Source organism: Vombatus ursinus, unplaced genomic scaffold, assembly GCF_900497805.2.
Source record: "Vombatus ursinus unplaced genomic scaffold, bare-nosed wombat genome assembly UNPS02011700.1, whole genome shotgun sequence".
NCBI lineage: Eukaryota > Metazoa > Chordata > Mammalia > Diprotodontia > Vombatidae > Vombatus > Vombatus ursinus.
Window position 1 is genome coordinate 8,101,400 of NW_020951478.1, and position 22,899 is coordinate 8,124,298.

The following is a 22,899-nucleotide window of genomic DNA, read 5'->3' on the forward strand; positions in this document are numbered from 1 at the left end:
CAAAGTATTCTGGGAATATTTGCGAAGGGAGGGAACACTTTTTGCTGGAGAAGAATCTGGGAAAACTACACAGAACAGGTAGCACCTGAACTCAGTCTTGGAAGAAGTGGAAGATTTTAACAGCAAAGATGAGGAGAGAATGTACCCTAGCCATCCCCGGGGAGTGAGGTCCTGAACAGATGCAGGGAGGAGGCAGGTGGCACATTTAATTTGTTGGACAGTTAGTGCTACAGTTTGGTAGAGGCACAAAGTAATGGAAAGAGAGTCATGTAAGATTGGGAAGAAGGGCTGAATGAAAAGTAGGTGAAATGAATGGTTGTCGCGCCTCTGTTAGAACTTATGAGGTCGAAAAAGAATCATGTGAAAGATACAAAGCATTATTAGAAAAGGAAGTGCCTACTTACCTTAAATGAGGTAATTATTACTACCCCAGGCCTCCTGAAGCATTTCCAGTTGGGAGAACAGTGGAGAGTGATACTCCTAGTGTCAGGGGATTTATTATCTAAATCCTGTAGCCCTAATATTAGCATGACCATGGACAAGTCACTTTGCCCTTAATTTCCTGACTGGCTCACAGAGTCAAGAGAAAATTTTCCTGTAAACCTGAAATAATTGTGTAATGTTTGTATTTTATTTTGTTCTTTATCCTTTGCCCACTAAGAAAGCTGGCCTGGAAGCCAGGGCAATCTGGGTTCCAGTCCTCCCTCAGACACAAACTGGCTGCATGACCCTAGGCAAGTCATTTAACCCTTGTCAGTATTGTAGGCCAATGGTGTCTAACTCAGATAGAAGCAGGAGCCACTAAACCATACATTGGGTCACATGTCAGACTGACATCTTTGCTCAGTCTAGGCAACTCTCTTAAGTTACAAAGAAGGGGTTAACCTGCATTGGTAACAGTTTTATAGCATCACAGATTTTGAATTGAAAGTCACCTAAGACACCTCTAAGACAATCCTGTCAATTTACAAATGATAATGTTGAATCCCATAGAGGTTAAAGGACCTGTCAAGGTCCTTTACATAGCTAATAAGTTTATGAGGCAGGATTTTGTTTTTGTTTTTGTTTTTGTTTGTTTTGGAGACAACTGGGGTTGTGATTTGCCCAGGGTCATACAGCTAGTAAGTGTCTAAGGCTGGATTTGTACTCCTGTCCTTACTGCAGGCCCTGTGCTCTATCCACTGCACCACCTAATACCCTCAGGATTTGAACCCAAGTCTCACTGAATCTAAGTCCTGGGCCCTGTCCTATGCCATGCTGCCTCAGCCAGAAGGGTTTCCTCATCCAGGAATTCCCCACACTCAAATTCACAGGTCCAGTCCCTAACTCATATTCTATGTTCATGATCTTTAACAGAACTATTAGGGGGCCTCCTTTTGTAAACATTTGCTTTTTTTAAACATGTTCCAAGAATCTTCTGAATTTAAGAGCATTTAGCTTCGGCAATAATTATTCTTGGTAGATGCTAAAGAATCTTTTTCTGCCAATTATAAGGAGCTGGAAGTGACCTTAGAAGCCATCTAATCCAACCCTGTCAATTAACATATGAGGAAAATGAGTCACACAGAGAATAACTTGCCCAAGGTCACACAGATAGTAGGTGGCTATATCCTACAAGTCACATTCTCACAGTTCCTTCTTTGAAAACAAGAATGGAATTTATTAAATGTACAAAATTATGCATTCATCATTCTAAGAAGCTTTGGCTCAAAGAAAAGTATGCAAATCATTATTCATCAAAATGGGAAATATCTCAATTAGATGACTTTGATATGGGGAACTTAGCCTTAAAACTTCTAAGAAAATACTCCCACTGAGGAAGAGAAGGCAAATTCACCACATTTATAAGAAAACTCAGGAGCACACATGGAGAAAATTGAGGATAGCCTTGAAACCTGAAACTTACAAGGAAAGTACCTTGAGAATGATAGGACCGAATGCCCAAGACACCTTTCCCAAACTCTCATTGACCACTCTTGTTGTGGTTAAACCCCTGATTAAATGGAAAATAGCAAAAATCTTCCTAGTCTTCCAGACCTCAGAGAGAAAGATCTGAGAGAGAGCACCTCCTCCAAGACAAATGTAGAGGTAGTGAAATGGCCAGTGCCCACTGAGCTCTCCAAGACAGAAGGGAAAACAAAAACATCCCAACCTTCTATCCTGGGGGAAAGGGCGGGGGGGGGGGGGTGACTACTTAATTAATTTGGAGGATATGATTTATAGAATATGATGTAGAATATTATTAGCACTCCTTTCCTTCTTCCTCCTTCACTAACACTACTTTCCAATACTATCACCCCCCTGATAACACTGGCTTACTTCCACTCCTGGTTAAGTGAACAAAAGAGAAATGGTAGTTTTGGTCCCCATCCCACTAACGTCTATATAGTAAGTGACTATGATGTCTTTAGAGCATTTTATTATCTTTCCTATTTATGTGTACATTTTTAAACATTCTAAGGAAGGTCTATTGTGCATTCAGAAATAGATCTCCAAGGCCTTTTAAAGATCTGATTGAAGAAATATTCTGGATTTTGTTTTGCTACAGTTTTCTTTTTAGAAGAAAAAGTGGAAAAAAAAACAAAAAAAAAAACAAATTTTTAGGATAATGCTCACACCAAACAGAAAAAAAACAAACACTGTAACAACCACCCCTGCCCACCTCATAGTCTTTCAGTATATTCAAGTTCTGATTCCTAAAGCAATGTAATAGATTTTGTTCTCCACATCCTCATTCAGAGACAGCTCTTACTGCTTGTGAAATGACTAAAGGAGAGACCTAGCATTTTTATCCCAGAATTTAGCACATCAGCACACCCTACCCAAAGCGTGGAATTCCTGGACATCCACCCCCCACTAAAAAAAAATTATATGATACACATGTGTCTACATGTATATATGCATGAATTTTTTTTTCTTTTTGAAATGTTGCTCTTTTAAAAGGAAATGCCCCTTTTTTAGTCTACATGAGGACTAGGCACTTCATTTCTTTTTCTGAGACTGTACTGGCATCAGCTGGGCTGCAGTGGTGGGCTCTGGTTTCACTCTTTCACTCATGGTAAGGTCTTCAGGCCTATTCATCCTTTCAAAACTGTAGCACTCCACATTCTCTTCAGAGGACACAGTCCTAGTGCTCACCAGGTGGAAGCCCTCTTTAAGCAACGTGTCCACAAGTAGTCCCAGTACATTAGTTCCATTGGCCAGTTTTCGGTTATCAGGCTTTATAGAAATATACCTAAAGCAGAAGAAATGATTAATGTTTTGTTTTTTAAGCATTCTCTCAACCCCTACCAAAACCACATATACAACTAACTAGCTGTATGATAACTATCTACACACTTAACCTTAAAATATGACATGATATTGACTAAATAATATGTACTTTTAAATCTGGTTTCCCAAAGAAACAAAGTTTTTTAAATAATTTTTTATTTATACAGCCAATAAGGGAGGGTGGAGGCTTCCACAGTCATCTGGCGAATTCAGGAAAATTCACAGAATCAGACCACATATGACAGGGAAAATAAAGCCTGTCTTTGCCTAAACCATTCAAATTTATCCTGTTATTGTTGACATAGTAAATGTGTAATGTGATGTAGTAATGAGTAGCTCTGTGTTTCCTACTCCTATGTAGAGTATCAAGAAAATTTTATCTTTATATGTACATCCTCTTTACTGCCTTACAGTCAGGTATACCAACACTCACAATAAAGGCAGTTGGCTTATAACATTCAAGGAAGCCACTTTGATAGGAAACTAATCTTCACTAGTTCCATTCGAAAGCCTAAACTTTTTCTAGGTTTGTAGAGTAAAAAGACATGGAATATATCTCCAACTTTTTTTTAAAACAAGAAGTTAACTAAACATTGTGCTCCATGCTGTGTAGCCATTTCTCAAATTACTAGTATCTAGTACAGGAGGGTACAAAAAAAGGGGGAAAAAACAGTATTCTGAAAATTACAAAATTACAAAACACATTTCTCTACCCAAAAAAAGAAAGCTGTTTATTGAAAAAATTAACTTTTTTCCTTAATGTTAGTAAAAGTATTTCCCTCTACTACCAAAGTCCAAAATATAACTTAGTGCATATTTAAAACATAAAAAACACATTGAGAAATAAAACAATTTACTAGAACATCTGAAAGAACTAGATTCTATATAATATATACAATACAGGGTAAACAATTACAAAGTAGTATACATTACCGAGAAAAGTTGACTCAAAGAACATGATTCCATGTGAGGCACCCTCCTTCCCCTCCCCTTCCCCCCCAAGCCAGAGGTAAAAAGATTCCAAGGCACCATAAGAAAAATAAAGAGATATATTCTGTGAAATAAAAACCAAAAACAATTTGCAATTTTTTTACACATTTTCCCTTTGAGCCAGAATTAAAACAAATTCATGAAACCAGATGCAACAGGACAAATGCTACAGAAGAGAATACCTAAGATCCTGTGATATTAGATTGAACTTAATCAAATGAGTTGCAGCTGCAAGGAAACAGCAAATCCAGGTATTTTGGGTGCTAATGGAAATGTTCATGCTTTCCAGAAACTAACCTAACACATGATTTGAACACGATTATTGATCATTGGAGTAACAGATGCTTATGCATCTAGATTATATACTATCTAGACTAATGGCTACCAAACACAGTGGGGCTTCAGTGGTTCTCTTTCAGAGCCAGAAAAGTCAGACCAAAACTGACCCGTTTCTTCCCTGCCCTTCACCAGGCATTTTGATTCAGGGTGACAAAAGAAAGACCCAGGCTCCCAAGCATTCCCTCTCTAATTTGCAGAAAATATGCAGGGGTTAAGAATAGATTCTTGAGTATGGACAGATGATCAGGTTAGAAGGTCAGAGTTTTTTCATTCTAGCATCAGAGATCCCAATATGTTCATCTATTCAGGTTATCCACCTTCTCTAAAGCTAGCATTCATATATAGATCAAAAAACACTTATAATGTGGTATGATAGGCTCATATTCATAACTAGAAGGTACTTCTGAGGTCATCTAGCCTAATACTTTCATTTTACAGATGAGGAAACTGAGTCCCAGAGTCACTAAGTGACTTTTTTAAACCTGGTTCCTTAGTACCAATCTAGCAGTTTTTTCACTGTACCAGCCTGCCTTCCACTTGTTGCTTGGAACAGAAGAACAAATACTATTTAAAAGAAGATCTTATGTCACCTGACTAAGAAGAAATTCATAAGACCAACCAATCAATACTTTTGTTCAATAGATGCTAGTGGTATAACTACTAAAATAACAAGATTTAAAGATATTAATACTATTCTTACACTAAGACTTAAAAATTAGCCCAGCCCCTAAGAAACATAACCAAGAAACAGAAGTATGTCACTTGGCAGTGCCTGACCATCCCTGGTTCCCGTCTTAAGTTTCTTTATTTTGCCTGTCAGCCTTTTCATTACAATTTATTCCAAAAAACCTCTGTGTTATGCATGCGAGCACCCAAAGCCTATAGTTTGTTTAAACTCTTCTTTTTTACCCTCCTGGAATATTTCTGCTAAAATATTCTTTAATGTTATCCTCATTTCTCCAATTTTTAAAAGATTCCATGATAGTAGCTATTAATTCCTCCATAAAATAAAAAGGCTTAACATATCCTTTTCTCAATGTAATCATTAGCCACCCACTCACAATTAAGACAGTACCACCAAAGTATGTGCTAAGTATGGATGTCCTTCACATTAACTTTTAAAGCTTAGGACAGTACTTCATAACACACTAGTGTCTCTTTATATACACATTTTAAACTTAATCAATGAATTACACATCCAGTCATAGTTTCCCAAAAAGAAATGCCATCCTACACCTTTAGTAATACAGGGAAATGAAAAGTACTAAGAACTTTAGGTAAGCTTTTATAATCTATCATATTAAACATTAATATAGTTATTAACCTCTACATAGCAACTTATTGGAAGCCAACTTTAGGATCCTGTCAAGAACTGAGCATTAAAAAATATTGTCACAAAGCCACCTTTAATATGTTGACATACCATCATTAATATATTCTGAGATGACTAAGAAGCTAAATGCTGAAGATGAAATATGGAAAAATGGCCACTGGGATAGAAACATCTTCCCTTGGAAGTGTTTAAAAAATAAAAAAAAGGGAAGAAAACCTTGTGGGGGGGGAACAGATCATAAAGGGAGAAGAGTCAAATTGAAAGAATTTCTGTTTAAGAGAAAATAAAATTTTCCAATGAATAAAAGCTAATTTCATTGGCAATGGAACAATTGATGTATAAATAATCCTTTGTTTCACACCCCACTTAGTAGTCCCAAAGCACCATTTTGAACAACAAAAATTTTCTAGGAAAATAATTATCTTAAGCATTAGAAATTTTGTTTTTATAAAAAACATCAAAGATTTGGACAAAAAGGAAGGAAGGGGAGGAGGCAAGGAGCCATACTGAAATAGAACAGAATACCTGGCTTGGGCCTGGTCACCAGTAGTATTATCAGAGCCACACTGGAAAACCAGGTCATGGTATGAAGGTCTTTGTGGTGGGACTGGAAGTAAGGCCGTCTGAGCAGGGAAAGAGCTACTGTTCCAGGTTTGGGTGGAAGACTGCTCTATAAACACTGTAATCCGCCCAGTTAATATCTCAACTGTGCTGCTACAGGAGCCAAAGACCCGGAAAAAGGCTCGAGTGTCCTGGCACATAAAGCGTACCTCTAAAATTTCTGGCTTAGGCTTTAGCAGTTCTTGGTCAAGAAGCTCAACCAGAGGATCAAGTTCATAGAAATAAGCCTCCCTTCGGAGCCTTGAATAATCTGAAAAGTCAGTGGGTAAGGAAAGCAGTTGAGTTCTCAGGAAATCCAGGATGTAACTGAACAGCAAGCCATCTCTGTCCACAAAAATTTGGCCATTCACCAGCTTGAATTCTTGGTCCCGACCATCTAACATGCGTGCCAGCCGAGACACAGGGAACTGTCGTATGGTGGAAAGCCGTGTTGTGAATATCTTTCCTCCCACATTCAAAGTGACCAGTTCCTGACTACTCATTCTCCTTAATAGCTTCCAACCAAAGGCTGAAAAGCAAAGAGTTTGACTTTCTGGTTATTTCTGAATTGTAAAGCAGATCTATGATCATAGATATTGGTTGTATCTAAGTGAGGGGGGGGAAAGAGCAACAGAAACAAGATTGGATTCCCAGGTAACTGTAGCAAAGTAAATACTGTATCCAGCAGCTTTGTTTGCAGGGTCAGGTTGCTTGGTAACTGCCAGTATAGGAAATGAAAGGTGGAACGGCTGAGTACTTTTGGAATGCTGTCAAGATAAGATACTTTAGAGAAGAAATTTCAACCTCAACTCAGTAACCCTTTGTCCTTCACTCTATTAAAAAAAAATGTTGATCAAAGATTATCTTCAAAGTAATATGAAATATTAAAAGTATGATTTAAAGAACAGATTTTAGCTTCAAAGAATTAACAATTCCAAAATAAAATTCTAGACCACTTTTATAAAAGGTAAATTCTCATTTCTGTGTATGAAGAAATATTTTCACGGATGCGATGGAGAATAGTAGAGAAGATGAGGGAGTAACAAGTCTATGTAATTGTTTATAATTCATTCAGTATAAAATCACCCAATGCCTTCTAATTAAAACCATAGTGTTAGACTATGATATTTAGGTGTGATACAGCCAGTACTTCACCCAGATTTTAATTCCCTAAACTTTAAACCACATCCTAAAGAAAATTCTGCATCTTAACCAGTTTCTTGATTTGGCTTCCCTTTCTTCTCACTCTCCTATCCAGAATCACAGAATTTTAGAGATAGAAAAGTCCTTCAAGTCATTACCTTCCCCTATTTCCACTGAAGAAAGGGAACCAAGTTGACCTACTCGTTTTCATGAAATTCTTCTAGTTACTAAAAATAAAATAAATTTCCAATTAAAGTAGCACACCCTGTATCTCTACTGTTCAGGTAGAGAACAAAACAGTTTCAAGATAAGATCCACTTTTTATTCCTGTAGGAAATTGGCCAAGTAAGAGAAATAATAAGCATGTGCTCTGCAGAAGACAGACAATAGTGTTTTCATGCCAGCAGGTAGGGCAATGTTTGCCTGATAACTGTGTTTTACAGTACCTGCTGACAGGTTACATTTCATCCATCATAAAGTGACTGACCAACTTTATTCCTCTTCTTAAAAACAAAAACAACAAAGGTATACCCTTAAGTATGAGGATTTACTTAGTAGTTCAGCTGCCTCGATACTTTAGCTCCAAGTGGAACACAGAAATGTGCTGGTGACATCCAGGAGAGAGAGCTGCTCCTACCATATGTTGGGCCTATTTCTTACCTTCATCTATACCTGCAGAGTTCCGATCCAGGGGAAACAGAGTAAAAACAGTTTCCCATATTTAGCCACAGAAACCTGCAACTCTTTTTTTTTTTTCAAGCACTGTGGGTCATAGCAAAGGTAAGAGGGCCTTTTAAAAAATTACCTAAAATTGATATATCGAAAAACTAACATTTTCAAGTATAGTTCTAAACCACACTGGCTCTAATATTTTAAGATATTTAGAGATCAATTAAGAATATAATAGGGCAGAGTACATCAAGGATAATTTACATTATTAAGGTGGAAAAATTAAGCTGAAAATATTAATACAGCTCACCAAAAAATGTAAACTAGTTATTTTAGTTAACACAAAGATTCAACAATCAATGGACCATCACTAGATAAAAAAAGGGGGGTGGGAATCAAATGAGTTCAGATCTTCACAAGTCTTGTTCTGGAGATGTCTCATTAATAGAAAAAAATACCACTTTCCAAGCACAATCTCTACTGCATATTGTGAAATAATTAGTTTATACTACTGTAGTGCAATTTGTACAAAATGTTATAGATCACATGTTTTCATTGTGTTTTCCATTTTTGTCACAGCCTAGATAAAACCAACTTGGGGGAGGGAGAGGCCTGCTTAAAAAAGCATTTCAGAGGAGAAATGGTATTTCAAGATTCCATCCTGTTTCACTTTTACCCTTAGATTTTTAACATGAAGAGTATACACACGCATAAGATGTTGGTTCCATGGGAATGCTTCTGTATAAAGATATTTCTGCCAGAAGCTATTCCAACTGAGCCACTAGTTTAGAGCGTGTGTTCTTTAACAAGTATTTTTTTAAATCTTTTTCACAGGTTGTAAGTTAGTCCTGTCAGCTAGGGACAAAAGACAGAAATAGGATTGTGTACTTGCAACAGATTTTTATAATAGTTTATATTTGCAAACAAATTCTGCCACACCATTCAGCAACACTAAAGTGTAATTCTTGAACCTTTCACTGAAAACAAAAACCTCATCCACCGCCTGTTCCCAGTACAAAATTGCTTGATCTGCAATTTCGGCTGATTCTGTCAGATAACTAGAGCTGAAGCTGAAGAGATGGGCTTTCCAGATTGAGAAATCATCAAATAAAGATCCATCCAGGGACACTGTAGGAGTGAAGTAAACAAGAAGGCCAACAAGACAGAGTACCACAAATATCTGATAAAAGCTCCAAGGAATCTTGCTGGTGAATGGGGCAGTTTCTTGAGGCAATGACATTTTGTCCACATCTACTAGTTTTATTCCCTCCCACTGACTGGTATCAAAGTTCTTAAATATAGGGTTTACAGGCAAATTAGAGGAAGGTAAAGGGGTCTCCTTGATGACTTTGATTTTTTCCCTAAATTCCTGCATCTGCTGTAGGAATACAATGGGTTCTGATACATCCTTGAAGGCTTCCGCAATGTTAAAAGCCATCCGTTGCTCCTGCAAGATTGTATTGAGCTTGTTGATCTCTGGGTCGTAGGTCTGCATGACTGCTAGCTTCATGGTCTCAAAGTCAGACAGGATCTCATTCTTCTTCTGCTCTAAAGTGTGCTGCAGTTTCTCAAAGAACTCCTTCACCTTATCTGAATCCTTAGTCAGGAGTTGCAGGGATTTCCTCTTGCTTGTCTCTAAGGTGTCCAGACGAGAAAGAGCATCTCCCCTACGCCAGGTCTCAAAACCTTGAAACAGCGATTCAAAGGCACTCCTTTCCTGAGCGTAGGCATCTTCAATAGAGCAGAAGACGTGCTTGGTGTGACTGCCCCGAGTGGCACATATCCCGCAGATGAGCTGCATGTCTGTCAAGCAGAAGATGTTGAGGGGCTGTCCTACATGACCCTTACACACGGGCATTTTGGGAGACACTTTGATCTTGTTGTATTTTTCCACAATTCCCTTCAGGGAGTAATTGACCTGCAGGCTATTGACTCCAGTAGCTGAAGTTTCCTTCCGGCAAGTGGGGCACTTGAAAGGGGATTGTCTCCACAGCATATTCCGGACATTGCCCTCCAAGATACCTTCCAGGCATTTTTTGCAGAAATTGTGAGAGCAGGGCAAAACCCGGGGATCATCAAACAAGCTGCAACAAATAGGGCATGTAAGGTCTTCCTCCAGCAGCTCCATCATATCCTGTCAAAGAGGGAGAGAGAAAAACATTTTATTGATTGTACTTAATCAGTAGTCTCCACTAGGGCCTAGTCATAATTAGAATCATCTGTTCATTAATCTAAAATGATGGTCTGAATAACACTTGCATATTCCTACACACAAACTGCTAAGTCTTTTCTCTGGAAACTCTCAGGTTAAAATTGTCATGACTCAGTATTGCCATGTCTCAAAGTTTCTCTTCTCTGTCCTATCCCACTCTTTGACTATACTACTGGTCCAGATTCTGAATACCAGAATAATAGGCTAGAACAGCAAGGAACAATCAGGAGAGCAAGCACTGTATTAAAGTCTGCCTCATGTGCTATCAAACTCACCGACAGGCAAACCTATACAGGCATCCCACTAGGACTGTTAAATACTCCTTGTTAAAAGGCCTCTCTATGTGGGCTCCCCAACAGAAGTGTTGGCTGAGGCTGAGTAAGGACCAGGAGACAATTGCAAGTTAAGCTTGTGGCACCCAATTGATTGTTTTAAAACTGGGAGCTGACCACTAGCTGTCAGGAACAAAGCTACTCAGTGTTAGAACATAACGAGCCTTTTACTTTGAGCCCAAAGAACAAAACTGAACTGTCGGCTCTTACAAAAAAGCACTGTAGGGCTACTTTAGAAATAAGGAGCACAGTAATACAAATTCAAGCCAGGCCTCCACAGCATCTTGTCCTCTTAGGTGATTACAAGGAAAAAGAATAATCATCTTTAGGAATTACAGGTAAAACTGACACTGATAAGACGGCAAATCACTTAACTTTATTTAAAGTTTGTATCTACTAGCTGCTGCTTTGCTAGGCTTATTTGGGCAAGGAAACATCTCCATCCTCCCCCTTCTTCCTTCTACAAAGTAAATTTTCAAGATTTCCTTATCTTTCCCCATCTTGAGGATAACAAACTCCAAATTCTGCCACTGTGCCTGTATTAAATTAATAAATTATCATTTAAAACAAATAACTTTACTAAATTCAGGAAGCTTTGGAAGTATGAACCAAAGCAAATATCAACAAAACCTAAAAAGCAATCTATGGGCCCTTTAAAATCATGTAAGCAATCAAGGTAAAAACAAATGTAATTTTTAAATTAGATCATCTGAGGAGAGCTACAATTAAATTTGCATCCTACAGTACAAAGTACAAAAGTAAAAGCTGAAAGTAAAATGATGGTGTGTCCACTATTTTAAAGGTGGAAAAAAAAGGTACTCATAAAAGGTAAAGACTTGCAGACCTAACTACTTTCATGCGGTTCTGTATAAGTTATAAAATGCATCTTATAGATTAGGTCAAGAAAACATCACTTCTCCCACTTCTGAGAGAGGACTGCACTACCCAACATTGCCAAAAGCTGTGATCAACTGATGTAAAAAAAAAAAAAAAAAAAAAAAATTTAGGCCATCACATGGAGATGTGGGCCTATATTAGAAAAGAAAAGCATTCTGAACAGAATTATGAGTTTGTGGCTTAGGACAAAGGTCAAAATGTTCTCCAGAAAGATAGCAAAGCAGCTCTGAGATACTGTAGTTCTCTTGTAACCAAGTGGGTAAAGATTTGGTAACACCCAAGACTTGTCCCTCCCCCACATTTCTCCCAGCCACTATGGGCCCTGTTATCTTGTCCGCAGTTCTGTTCCTTCTGTTCCTTTATTATGGTAAGATAGCCTCCAAACACAGCACTAAAACAATGGTTATGTAGGGGTCAGGAATAACAGAATGGGAACTGTCATAGATGAAAAAGAATCTTCCCTTGTTCATCATTCCCACTAGCCAGGCCAATATTTCCTGAGGGTTATATCCAGGGGTACAAATTACATGAGGTATGGAGAAGAAAAGGACTCTGCACTTAGCCAAGGAATTGGAAGGAGAGTTACTCCTAGCACATAACATAAGGTATAGAGAGGGCTTTCAACAAAAGGAAATTATAATGTGAACAAAGAAAACTCAAGAAAATCTGGTGTTTACTAGTGAGAAAGATCCCAGAAAGAAAAATTTAAGAATGAAAAACAAGTTAAGAAGCCCTAATCAACCCATAGCTTTACAATTACTATTGGGAAGATAACTTCACAGCCCCACTCAGTATACACACATGTAAATGTAATGTTTAACCAGGCATTATAAATTTCCTAACCTTCTTTGTACTGGTAATTCAATAAGCTGAACAGAATTTACCCATGTGCCTACTACCTCTCTATAGAAAATTTTAAATTCCTTGCTACCATTATTCTCAAGAAAAAATTAAGATTTTATAGAGAGTTGTTAGCACCAAAGAAGTGCTTGTAGAATAAGTGCCTTGTATATTGAATGTGATTATAGATGCACTATAACTCCCATAAAAAGAAATAATGGTTTATATTTCCTTGACTTGACTTACTATCATGATCAAGTCATGAACTAAAACTGAGAAATAATACTCCTGGGAAAGGGGAAGAGATGGAGGGGCCATGAAGAGAAGTAAATGCCAGCACCAGACTGCTAGACCCTGCTGGGATAGTTACCAGAAAAAAATTCCCTACTTTATTGGTGATTTTTAAAAACTAATTTAACTCATAATAGAAACAAGCATATATCCAGTCAAGATCTCTTATAGATTAATTATAAGAGCAGTTGATTCTTCTCCTTAACTACAGAAAAGGGTAGATTTAATACCACTATAAAAATGTGCTATCATAAGCAGAATGACAGCACTGCAAAGTCACATATCACCCATCACTTTCTCCTTCTGTCATTAGGAAAATAACAGAGGCAGCTAGGTGGTGCAGTGTCTAGAGCTCTGGACCTGAAGTCAGAAGACCTAAGTTCAAACTCTGCCTCAGACACTCACCTACCTATGTAATCCTGGTCAAGTCTTCTAACTTCTGTCAGCCTCAGTTTCCTCATCTGTAAAATGGACGGGATCATCTACCTCCAAGGGTTTTTGTGATACAATGAGGTAATATTTGCAAAATGCTTTACAGATCTTAAAGAACTATAACTTTTTGTTGTTGTTATTGTTGTTACTGTTGTTATTAAAAGGACCAAGTCGGGGCAACTAGATGGCTCAGTGGATAGAGCCCCAGCCTTGGATTCAGGAGGACCTGAGTTCAAATCTGGCCTCAGACGCTTGACACTTACTAGCTGTGTGACCCTGGGAAAGTCACTTCACCCCACTGCCTGGCCAAAAAATAAAATAAAATAGAAAAAAAATAAAAAGACCAAGTCAATGCTTCACAGAGAGCAGGTGCTTAGTAAATGCTTGTTGGGCAAAAAGGGGAAAGACATTTTCTACTTTGAAGAGAACTAAATATGAAATCAAATGGATTCAGTCTTGCTTAGATTCAGTTTGCAAGTATTTCTAGGCCATTATGATACTCCATACTTCAATTTCCCATTTTCTTAATCCAAAGATCTTAAACTACTTCTCCAATACCTGTCAAACAATCTGGTACCAAGGATTATAATTTCTATTTTGCAGATGAGAAAACTATTCTGATTTTTTAAAAAATCATTGATGCCTTTTGTTTTTACACTATATTCACTTCCAAATATATACCTTCCCTGTCCTTTATTCAGAGAGCCAATTCTTGTAACAAAGATTTAAAAAAGAGAAAATCAGCACAGCCAACCAATATATCAATCATGTCTAATAATACGTAAACATTTTACACCCAAATTCCCTCACCTCTACAATGAAGGGGGGAAGTCTTCATCCTCTGGAGTTAAACTTGGTTATTATAATTATAGTGTTCAGTTTTAGTTCTATTTTTCCATCTAGAATGTTGTCATTATTCATAATATTTTCCTGGTTCTGCCAACATCACTTTGCATGAGTTCTTATAAATCTTCCCATGTTTCTCTGAAATCTTCATTAGTTGTTATTTCTTATATTCCATTACATTCATGTCCTTTAATTTGTCTAGCCACTCACCAATTAATGGGCACCAACTTTGTCTACGATTCATTGCTACCACAAAAAATGCTTCCAGAAATATGTTGGTGTACATACGTGGGCCTTCCTATATTTGTCCTTCTTGAGATATGTGCCTCATAGGGAAATCTTTTAATCAAAAGGTATGACCCTTTAAATAACTTTTTCCAGGCATCCTAATCAATCTTATTTGGAAGCAAGACTCAGCTTACTCTACCTTAAGATTAGATCTATTCATGATGATTACTAAAAACACTTTTCATGATAAAGACCTAGTTAAGAGGTAACAGCTAATACTCTGCTTACATTTATATATTGCTTCCTATATGACAGACACCATACTAAGCATTTTATGATTACTATCTCATCTGATCTTCACAACAACCCTATGAGGTAGACGCTATTATTATCCCCATTTTACAGATGAGGAAACTGAGTCAGACAGAGATTAAGTGAGTTGCCCACAGTCACAGCTAGTGAGGTCTGAGGTCATATTTGAACTCTGGTCTTCCTGACTCCAAATCCAGTCTTCTATCCACTGCACCATCTAGATGCTATGCTATAGTCCCCCACAACCCAAAAAAGTAAAATCATAAAAAGTGTGAGCCAAGTATGATGAACACTAGTGAAATATAATGGCTTCACAAATGTAGAAGTGCTTCCTTTATTCAAGTTAAATTTTTACTGACCTTCATTCAGGTTATATTGTCTTATTAAATAAAACAATTATAGATTAAGATTTGAGTTCTGGTCTTGGTTCTAATAGTTATTACCTATGTGACAAGACATTTAAACTCTGTGAATTTTCTTTCCCACAAAATGGGAACAGGGCAATAAAACACACCCAACTTGATTCTTTAAAGAATAAAATATTATAGAATATGAAAATGCTCTAGCTTTTTAAAAGGTGTACATGTGTACTTAAGTTCTTCAAAATACTATTCCCTCAACTAATTCACAACCTCTCCAAGCCATATTAAACAGCCTTCGTAAGTTGATACAGCCAAAAAAAACAGACCTTGTGCCCAACTTTCAAATGATGAGCTTCTCCGATTTTAGGTAAACCAGTCACCAGGTGACAAACACAATCTGCATCCATGCTCACACACATAGCTTTTCCATTTTGGGAAGAACTGGCATAGTCTCCTCCACCTCCCAAACTTCCTTCAAGAATATTATAAGCTCAGGTAAAATCAGAATTTTGGCTTGCTTTTGATCAAATAGCCTGGAGAAAAAGTAATGTGTTTGCTAAATGGTTTAAATTGAAAAGAAAAGTACAAATACAAATAAAAACTGGACAAAGAGTGAGGTATCAAGTGTCAGAGGAGGTCACACCTCCAAGTTCATTTCATTGAAAGGAATCAGAAGAGTATGTTAGAATTCAGCACTGATTTTTTAAATATCTAGTACAAATAGTTGCTAAAAGTTCTGTATACATCCATGCTGGATAGTAGCTCACTTCATTTTTTTCATAGTTTTGGGAATGAAAGGATAGGAACTGGGATAGAAATCAAACTTGTGACTTCATTGGCACAGGGAACTGCCAATGAAAAAAGTCCTCTACAATGGTACCTTTACCACCTTCTCTGCAATTAATAATCTTAGATAGGTAACTGAGCACTGAGAGATTAGGTGAAAACAGGAAACACAGCTAGTGTGTGTCAGAAGTAGGACTTGTAAGAACTAAGGTCTTCCTGGCTCTAAGGCCAATTCTCCATCCACTACACCATCCTGCCTCTCCTAGGACGAATACTAGTTAACATTACCAACATTTCTGACATAATTCATAATTCAGATATAAGGGCTCAAGAAAGGCTAATATGGAAGGATCACCTACTCTGAAGTCCCACAGATATGGCTGAGCTAGAGGATTCTGGATGTATTTTACAAGATGGCATAATGGAAAGAAAAAAAAAACTAAATTTGGAGCCTGATGACTTTGGTTCAAATCTGACTCTTCCACTTACTCCCTAGATGACCTTAGCAAGTCCCAACTATTCTGTAAAATAAGGGCCCCTTCCAGCTCTGAAGCTGTGATCCTACTCCAAATGATTTTTAGAATTATTTTACAAAGTAAGCAGTTTAACACCTATTTCTTTCTCTGCATTTATAGTCTAGTAATTTGAGTTTCAAACTGAATACTAATATCTAGAATACCTAAAAAGATCTCCCTAAACAGGCTGAGTTTAATCAGATAATTTAGGAATAAAGTCAGTAATTGGTAAGCTTGGAGAGAGAAAATTATTTATGGTTAAGAGTTAATATTTGGAGATGTTATTTAAAAATAACAATAAAAACTAACTTTTGCTGACTACGTAAACACTCAACTGATTGTCTTCTGTTTATCATTTTCTTCTCTTTAATCACTTTTTATCCCCCTAATCTCCCTTTTTTCACAATCCTATTATCTCACCCTCTCAGTGCAGCTTCATTCAGTCTTTTGCTTTTCTCCCATTCCTGCCCTTCCTCTACTTTGCTTCTTAATCTTTCTTTCATTCTTTTATTTCTTTTCTCTTCCTTTTCCAGTGTAACTTGATAAAAGTAATTCAGAATGTTATCCTATGAATCTAGAAAAGGAAACTCAGGGTAAAGCCAGGGTAAGGGTATCAAATAGGTCAGATATCTCTATTTCAATAATTTACACAAATTTACAAATTTAAGAAATTTGTGAGGGTCTAAAAAGGTTTTGCATTCCTGTCAAGATGTGTAGAGTCTGAAGAAATTATTTATCCATGTCTTCATGTCTACACATGTAGACAAAATGACAGGGTATAACAAAAATATTTTCAGTTCTCTCCCCACCCCCCATAACCTTTATCAACTAACCACTGAATCTTTATCCTAACCTGCTGATAACAGAATATTTATTTAAAGTTTTAACTTGTTCACTACATAAGAGTGCATGTTAAAATTACTGGTTTCCACTAAGGTTTTATGAATAGAGTTCTATGTTTTCCATTTACTTTTCTTCTTCTTTTAATTTAAAGTTAAATTAAATGTGTTAAGGTGAAACAGGCAAATACATTTTCTTTCCCATGACTATATATAACTTTTTTGGTAGAAGAGAAACCCATGTAACCAACTTTAACCTATGATGTTGTGGTTTCCATGGGCTTGCTTTGCATTTTAAGCAACTTATTCATTCCACAAACATGCATTAAACATTCTATATGTAACAGAGAGTGACAGAAGCCAGGAAAGATACAAAGACAAATAAGAAACAGTCCCTTGCAATGAGTTTACAGTTTGGTAAGAGATAAGACATTAACACAGATAAATAAAATGCAAATAAATTATAATAAGCAGATAAGATAGTTAAGCACTATAAACTCAGATGTGGGGCAGATAAGATAGTTTTCAAAAATACTTATAACAGTTATATTACAGTAGTATATTACAGTACTTTGGTACAGTACTTAGTATACAGTAGTATATTACAGTACTTTGTTACCTTCTTGGTCCTTACTGTAAATAAATGCTTAATAGACATTTTATGATAGAAAGAAGTATTAACCACCAAAATTATATCTAACATTTGAGATGACTTTGGCATGGCAGTCAAATGTGTATAAGCCCTTTGTAAAATACTAGTCAGTGTATCAGGACAGCAGTGTAGTGTAGTGCAGTGGCAAGATCACACTGGAGTTAACATGAGCAGACCTGTTTATGTCTCAACTCTATTGCCAGATGACATTGGAAGTGACTTAACCTTCTGTAGCCTCAATTAAATCATCTTCCAAAAGTAATGCCTCATAGCTGTGAGGAAAGCACTTTATAAATTCTAAAGCATTTCTAAATGTATGCGTATACAAAGATATATAAATATATGGATATGTGTATATTTACACATATGTGTATACACACACAAAGATAGAGTGTGATGCATAAGCAATGAGGGTGAGAGAGAGAGAAAGGGAAAGAGAAAGAGAAAGAGAAAGAGAGAGAAAAGCCAGTATTGGGAAAGTGCTGCAAAATACAAGAAGTGGTTCACTAATCTGCAGGCTTTACTGTGCTCTGTTAAACTGTCCTCACCCAAAATTTCCAACTCAGTTTCTCCCTAGAAATATATCTAATAGTGTAATTGAAGTCAGTGGAAAAAGAAGATTCACATTACAGAGAATGGCTTTATGACTGACTTTAATCAATCAATTTTAATTAAACATCTATCATGTGCCAGGCACTCTGCTAATGCAACTATTCTGCAGACAAGGGATATCTATCATTGGTTAAATATTGGAAAAAGTGCAAGGCTGTACACAAGATCTGAGTCCTTATTTCACATCTTTTAGATGTGAGGATCTAAGATAATATGACAAAAACTCTATCAAATCTTTCTAAAATCAGAAAATTTGATATTCTCGCAGATCCAGTGGTAACAGAGTGAGGCAGTAGGTGTGGTACAGCTACAGTGAGCACAAGATTTGGAGTTCGAACAACTGAATCCAAACCTCAGCTCAGGCACTTAGGAGACCTCAGGTAATTCTCTCTGCACCTCAGTTTTCTCATCTATAAAATGAGGGAGCTGAACTAAACAACTCAGTCTCTCTCTAGACCCACATCTATGATCCTTTGATCAAATATAAGTTAAAAAAGGTAATTTATGAATCCTGGTGTATTGGCCAGAGTGCTAGCTTTGGAGGAGGGAAGACCTAAGTTCCAGTCTTGTGTGACATGTCCTTAACCTCTCAGTGCCCCCAAGCAAGTTTCTAAGACTAAAAGCTACAGAGCAGTTGTGATCAGCATGAGTTCCCAACAACAATGAAATCACAGGTCTGATTTTTTTCTAAAGATATAATCAATTTCATTTTATATTTTGATAGGTCAAGTGACTCACCCAAGGATATATTAGTTACAGATAAGGTAGGATTTAGAAAGCTATGCTTGACCCTATGCCATTTAACCTTTTTTGCCAATGTCTTACATAAAGGCTTAGATGATATATTTATCAAACTTGAAGACAACAAGAAGCTAAGAGTTATGCATAATTAACATAAGGGACTAAAGTCAAAATTTGTAAAGATCTTAACAGTCACTCTACAGCATTCAGCCAAACCTAGTAACATGAAATTCAGTAGGGATAAATGTAAAGTCTTACTCTTGAGTTTAAAAAATGTCAATTTCATAAAATGAGGGAAAGGAGGTCAGACAGTACTGGCCAATCTGACCACAAGCTCTACTGTCTACATATATGATACAACAGCCAAAAAAAAAAAATCTAATGTGATCTTGGACTGCACTGAGAGGTGTAATGTCCAGGGCTAGTGATGTGACCATCCTGCTCGTCAGTTCTGGCTGCCACATTTTACTAAGGCTATGATATGCTAGAGTGCCCATATGAGAATTAGTTGAAGGAACAGAATATTAGCCCAGGGGTGGGGAAACTGCTAGGTCCTTAAGTGTGGCCCTTTGAATCCGAACTTCACAGAACAAAACCCCTTAATAAAAGAATTTGTTTTGTAAAACTTGGACTCAGTCAAAAGGCTGCACCCAAGGACCTAGAAGGCCACCTGTGGCCTCAAGGCTGCAGGTTCCCCACCTCTGGTTTAGTCTATTTCAAGGCAAGTCCCTGGCAGGGGAATGGAGGAAATAGCTGTCTTCGTGTTTTTGAAGAGCTGTCAAAGAACTTAATTCAATTCAATAATTTAAGCACCAACTACATTCTTGGCCCTGGGAATTAAAAAAAAAATTGTCCCTGTCTTCAAGGAACTTACACTCTGCTGGTAGAGGGATTGGATTAGTCTTTCTTGGCCCCAAAGAATAAAACTAGGAATAAGGAGAAGAATCTGAAAAGAAGCAAATTTAGGTTTAATATAAGGAAAATCCTTTAGTTACTCTAAACCAATGGGCTACCCCAGCATGTTAGTGGATTCCCTCTCTCTGAAAGTCTTCAAAGACAGAATGACCATTTATCAGTTTAATGGAGAGAGGATTCTTGCTACTTTGGGTAAGGATTGCTCCTAAGATCCCCTCCAGTTTTCCAATTTTGAGATCCTGTGAATCCAGGTTCTACAACTTGCCAACCAGTTCGGCACTGTTACTGGCATATCACAAAAGGACCAGACACTCAAATGACTATAAAATGAGAATACTGGATTCTAAAGATTATCTCTAAGGCCCCTTCTAGCTTTAAAAATCTGTGGCTTTAGGATAACTTGGAGAATGGGAAGCATTAATTAAGGTATAGTTCTAGAAAAATTTACCTTTGAGCTGTGATTTAAAGAAGGGACAAAAATGAGCACTATGGTAGAGGGCAGAAATGACTATGGGACATTTTGGACAAAGATTCTGTGACAGAAGGACCAGGGACAGGGAAACATAAGAGTGGGTGATGTTACAGCAGGAAATGAGAGCAGGCAGACAGGTAGGATGAATTCAGTCAGCTGGTAGGAACCATTTTTTAAGGGGAGAGCATGAGGAAGTTAATAAGAAAGAGAGAGAGAGAAACATAACCAGTTAACTGACAAGTTCTCCAAGTCCAAATAGAGAGAAATGTGCCTAGGTAAAGAATAAATTATGGCTTTACCTACTCAGAGCACTGGACCTAGAATCAGAAGACTTAACTAACCTAACTGCTTCCCCCAAAATGCAAGAGAGAAAGGGGAGTATGGGGAAAGATGAGTTTTACTGTTTATTTTACAAATGTACATGTTTTTAAGGTCTGAAAATTATGCTCAGTGACATGGATATTGATGATAAGTGTCTTCTGATGAACAACAACAATAATGATAATACAGGAGATTATATTTCCAAGTATATGTGAAAGAGGGTGGAGCACAACCTTAAAGCCTTGTCTACACCATACAAAAGTCTGGTCTAACCTACCATACAAGGTTATTATGAGGATCAAATGAACTAATATATGTATAAAATGCTTTTAACCATAACTACTATGAAAATGTAGCTATTATTAGCATTATTATTAAGTATATCAATAACCTTGCAAAGTGTTTTGTACCCACAAAGTTTTCCATGTTGAGGAAAAGCTAATATTATTGTGATGGCTACAGATCGACCCAGAACTAGGATGCAGTGGAAAAAGGAGATAAGAAAGGCAAACCTGGAAGGTGAAGAAAGTAAAAAATCAGCCATCAAGCCAATCTTATTCCACAGACAATGCAGCAAAGTAGGTGTTTTAAAATCTACTGGACAAGGAAGCCCAGACCACCTATAAAGAGAATCTTATTAGGACAGGTCTCAAAAAGCACTGAATTTGTAGTCAGAGACCCAGATTCACATTCCAGCTCTCTATATGATCTTGGGCAGTTAATTAGCTTATCTGTGCCTCAGTTTCCTCATCTGTAAAATGAAGGGGTTGGATTATATGGCCTCTAAGCTCTCTTTCATCTTTAAAATCTATAATCCCAGTAAGCCAAAAGCCCTCCCCTCTGCTTCCAAAATGCAATAAACAGGAACACTCCACTGTTCAAATCACAAAACCTGAAAAGGGCAAAGACCTGATTCAAGCAGAAAAGGCCTTGAACAAGGACTCGGCAGTAAGAACCTAGGCTGAAAAGGATATGTGGCCGACGATGAGAGGAGAAAGGAAAGACGGGCCTTGACCATGGAGAAAGTATAGTTTTGTTTCAGTCCCTTGTGCTGAAAGGTTTATTAGGCAGGCACAGAAACTCTCTGAGCAGCCTGGTTTTATTCACCAGGCAGCCAGCCAGCCATGCACACGAGGGGCTTCCTGCGAGGAAGGGACGCCTAGGCCCTTACACTAAGTCCCAAGTGGTTTTTCAGTCTACTCCATAAAGAAAGCCAGCCTGTTGGAGCATGGACAGAGGCAAAACCAGATGCCGGACTTTCCCTCCATTTGATTTTTTCCCCACCTCTACCGGCTTTCCAACCCTTCCTTCTGTAACCTACCGACCTGCCCCGTGCCCTGGCCGGCCTCGGCCCTCCCTGGCCCTGTTCGATTATGTGGCAGGTCTAGCTCCCGGGCACTGCCGGGAGCCAGGCCAAGCACCAAGGTTTGGGGCACAAAGACACGTTTCTGTAGTCTGACCCCCTAACCCCATGGGCCCTGGCCAAAGACCCCAGTGTCCATAGCTCCTCCACTACCTCCGCCAAAGGCACCCCCATCCCTCCTTCCCCAAGTCCTAGAGGCGCGCGGGGCTGCGCGCGGACAAGCCCACGCCCGAACCCGGCCCTTCTCCCCAGACCGACCTGCAGCTGCTCGTGGGGTGCGTGTGCGGGCAGCAGCAGAAGCAACAACAGCCGGGGCTCGAGCTACCCGAGTGGCGCAGCTGCGCTGCCCAGGCACGAGGCGGCTTCAGCCACAAAATGGACTCGCGCGGAGGTTGGCCCTGGTGGCCGGCCCGCCCTCCGGCCTCCCTCCGGCACTGCAGCCACCTCCGCCGCAGCAAGAAATTGCTCGCCTTTGTTCCACCTCCCTCGCCCGTCCCGAGGGTGGGACGGCCGTGGGGGGCGGGGGAGGTGGCTCTCTCGGGCCTCCCCAGGTCCCTCCCTCCTTCCCTCCCTTCTCTGTCCCG

General features: G+C 38.3%; 2 protein-coding genes and 1 long non-coding RNA gene across 5 annotated transcripts in view; 1 reads left to right on the forward strand and 2 right to left on the reverse strand.

Moving 5' to 3' along the window:
- The window catches only part of LOC114039230, a 123,376-nt gene extending 109,918 nt beyond the window's left edge, over positions 1-13,458 (forward strand). For all 3 annotated transcript variants that reach the window (XR_003568640.1, XR_003568642.1, XR_003568643.1), the window contains one exon: positions 13,233-13,458. This is a non-coding gene — a long non-coding RNA (uncharacterized LOC114039230). The remainder of the gene's footprint in view (positions 1-13,232) is intronic.
- KCNRG (potassium channel regulator) lies at positions 1,584-7,333 on the reverse strand. Its single transcript, XM_027856918.1, has 2 exons — positions 6,461-7,333; positions 1,584-3,235 (listed from the first exon to the last, which is right to left on the reverse strand). The coding sequence occupies exons 1-2, from the start codon at positions 7,036-7,038 to the stop codon at positions 2,983-2,985; spliced, it is 831 nt and encodes a 276-aa protein (XP_027712719.1). The 5' UTR covers positions 7,039-7,333; the 3' UTR covers positions 1,584-2,982.
- TRIM13 (tripartite motif containing 13) lies at positions 7,238-22,680 on the reverse strand. Its single transcript, XM_027856917.1, has 2 exons — positions 22,574-22,680; positions 7,238-10,481 (listed from the first exon to the last, which is right to left on the reverse strand). Exon 2 carries the CDS (start codon positions 10,476-10,478, stop codon positions 9,249-9,251), a length of 1,230 nt encoding a protein of 409 aa, XP_027712718.1. The 5' UTR covers positions 10,479-10,481; positions 22,574-22,680; the 3' UTR covers positions 7,238-9,248.
- Positions 22,681-22,899: the final 219 nt, after the last annotated feature.

Excerpts from the sequence above, each read along its gene's own strand:
- KCNRG (XM_027856918.1), bottom strand. The coding sequence starts at position 7,038 with ATGAGTAGTCAGGAACTGGTCACTTTGAATGTGGGAGGAAAGATATTC. Across the intron at positions 3,236-6,460 it reads GGTGACCAGGCCCAAGCCAG|GTATATTTCTATAAAGCCTG; the intron begins GTATTCTGTTCT and ends CTTCTGCTTTAG.
- TRIM13 (XM_027856917.1), bottom strand. The coding sequence starts at position 10,478 with ATGATGGAGCTGCTGGAGGAAGACCTTACATGCCCTATTTGTTGCAGC.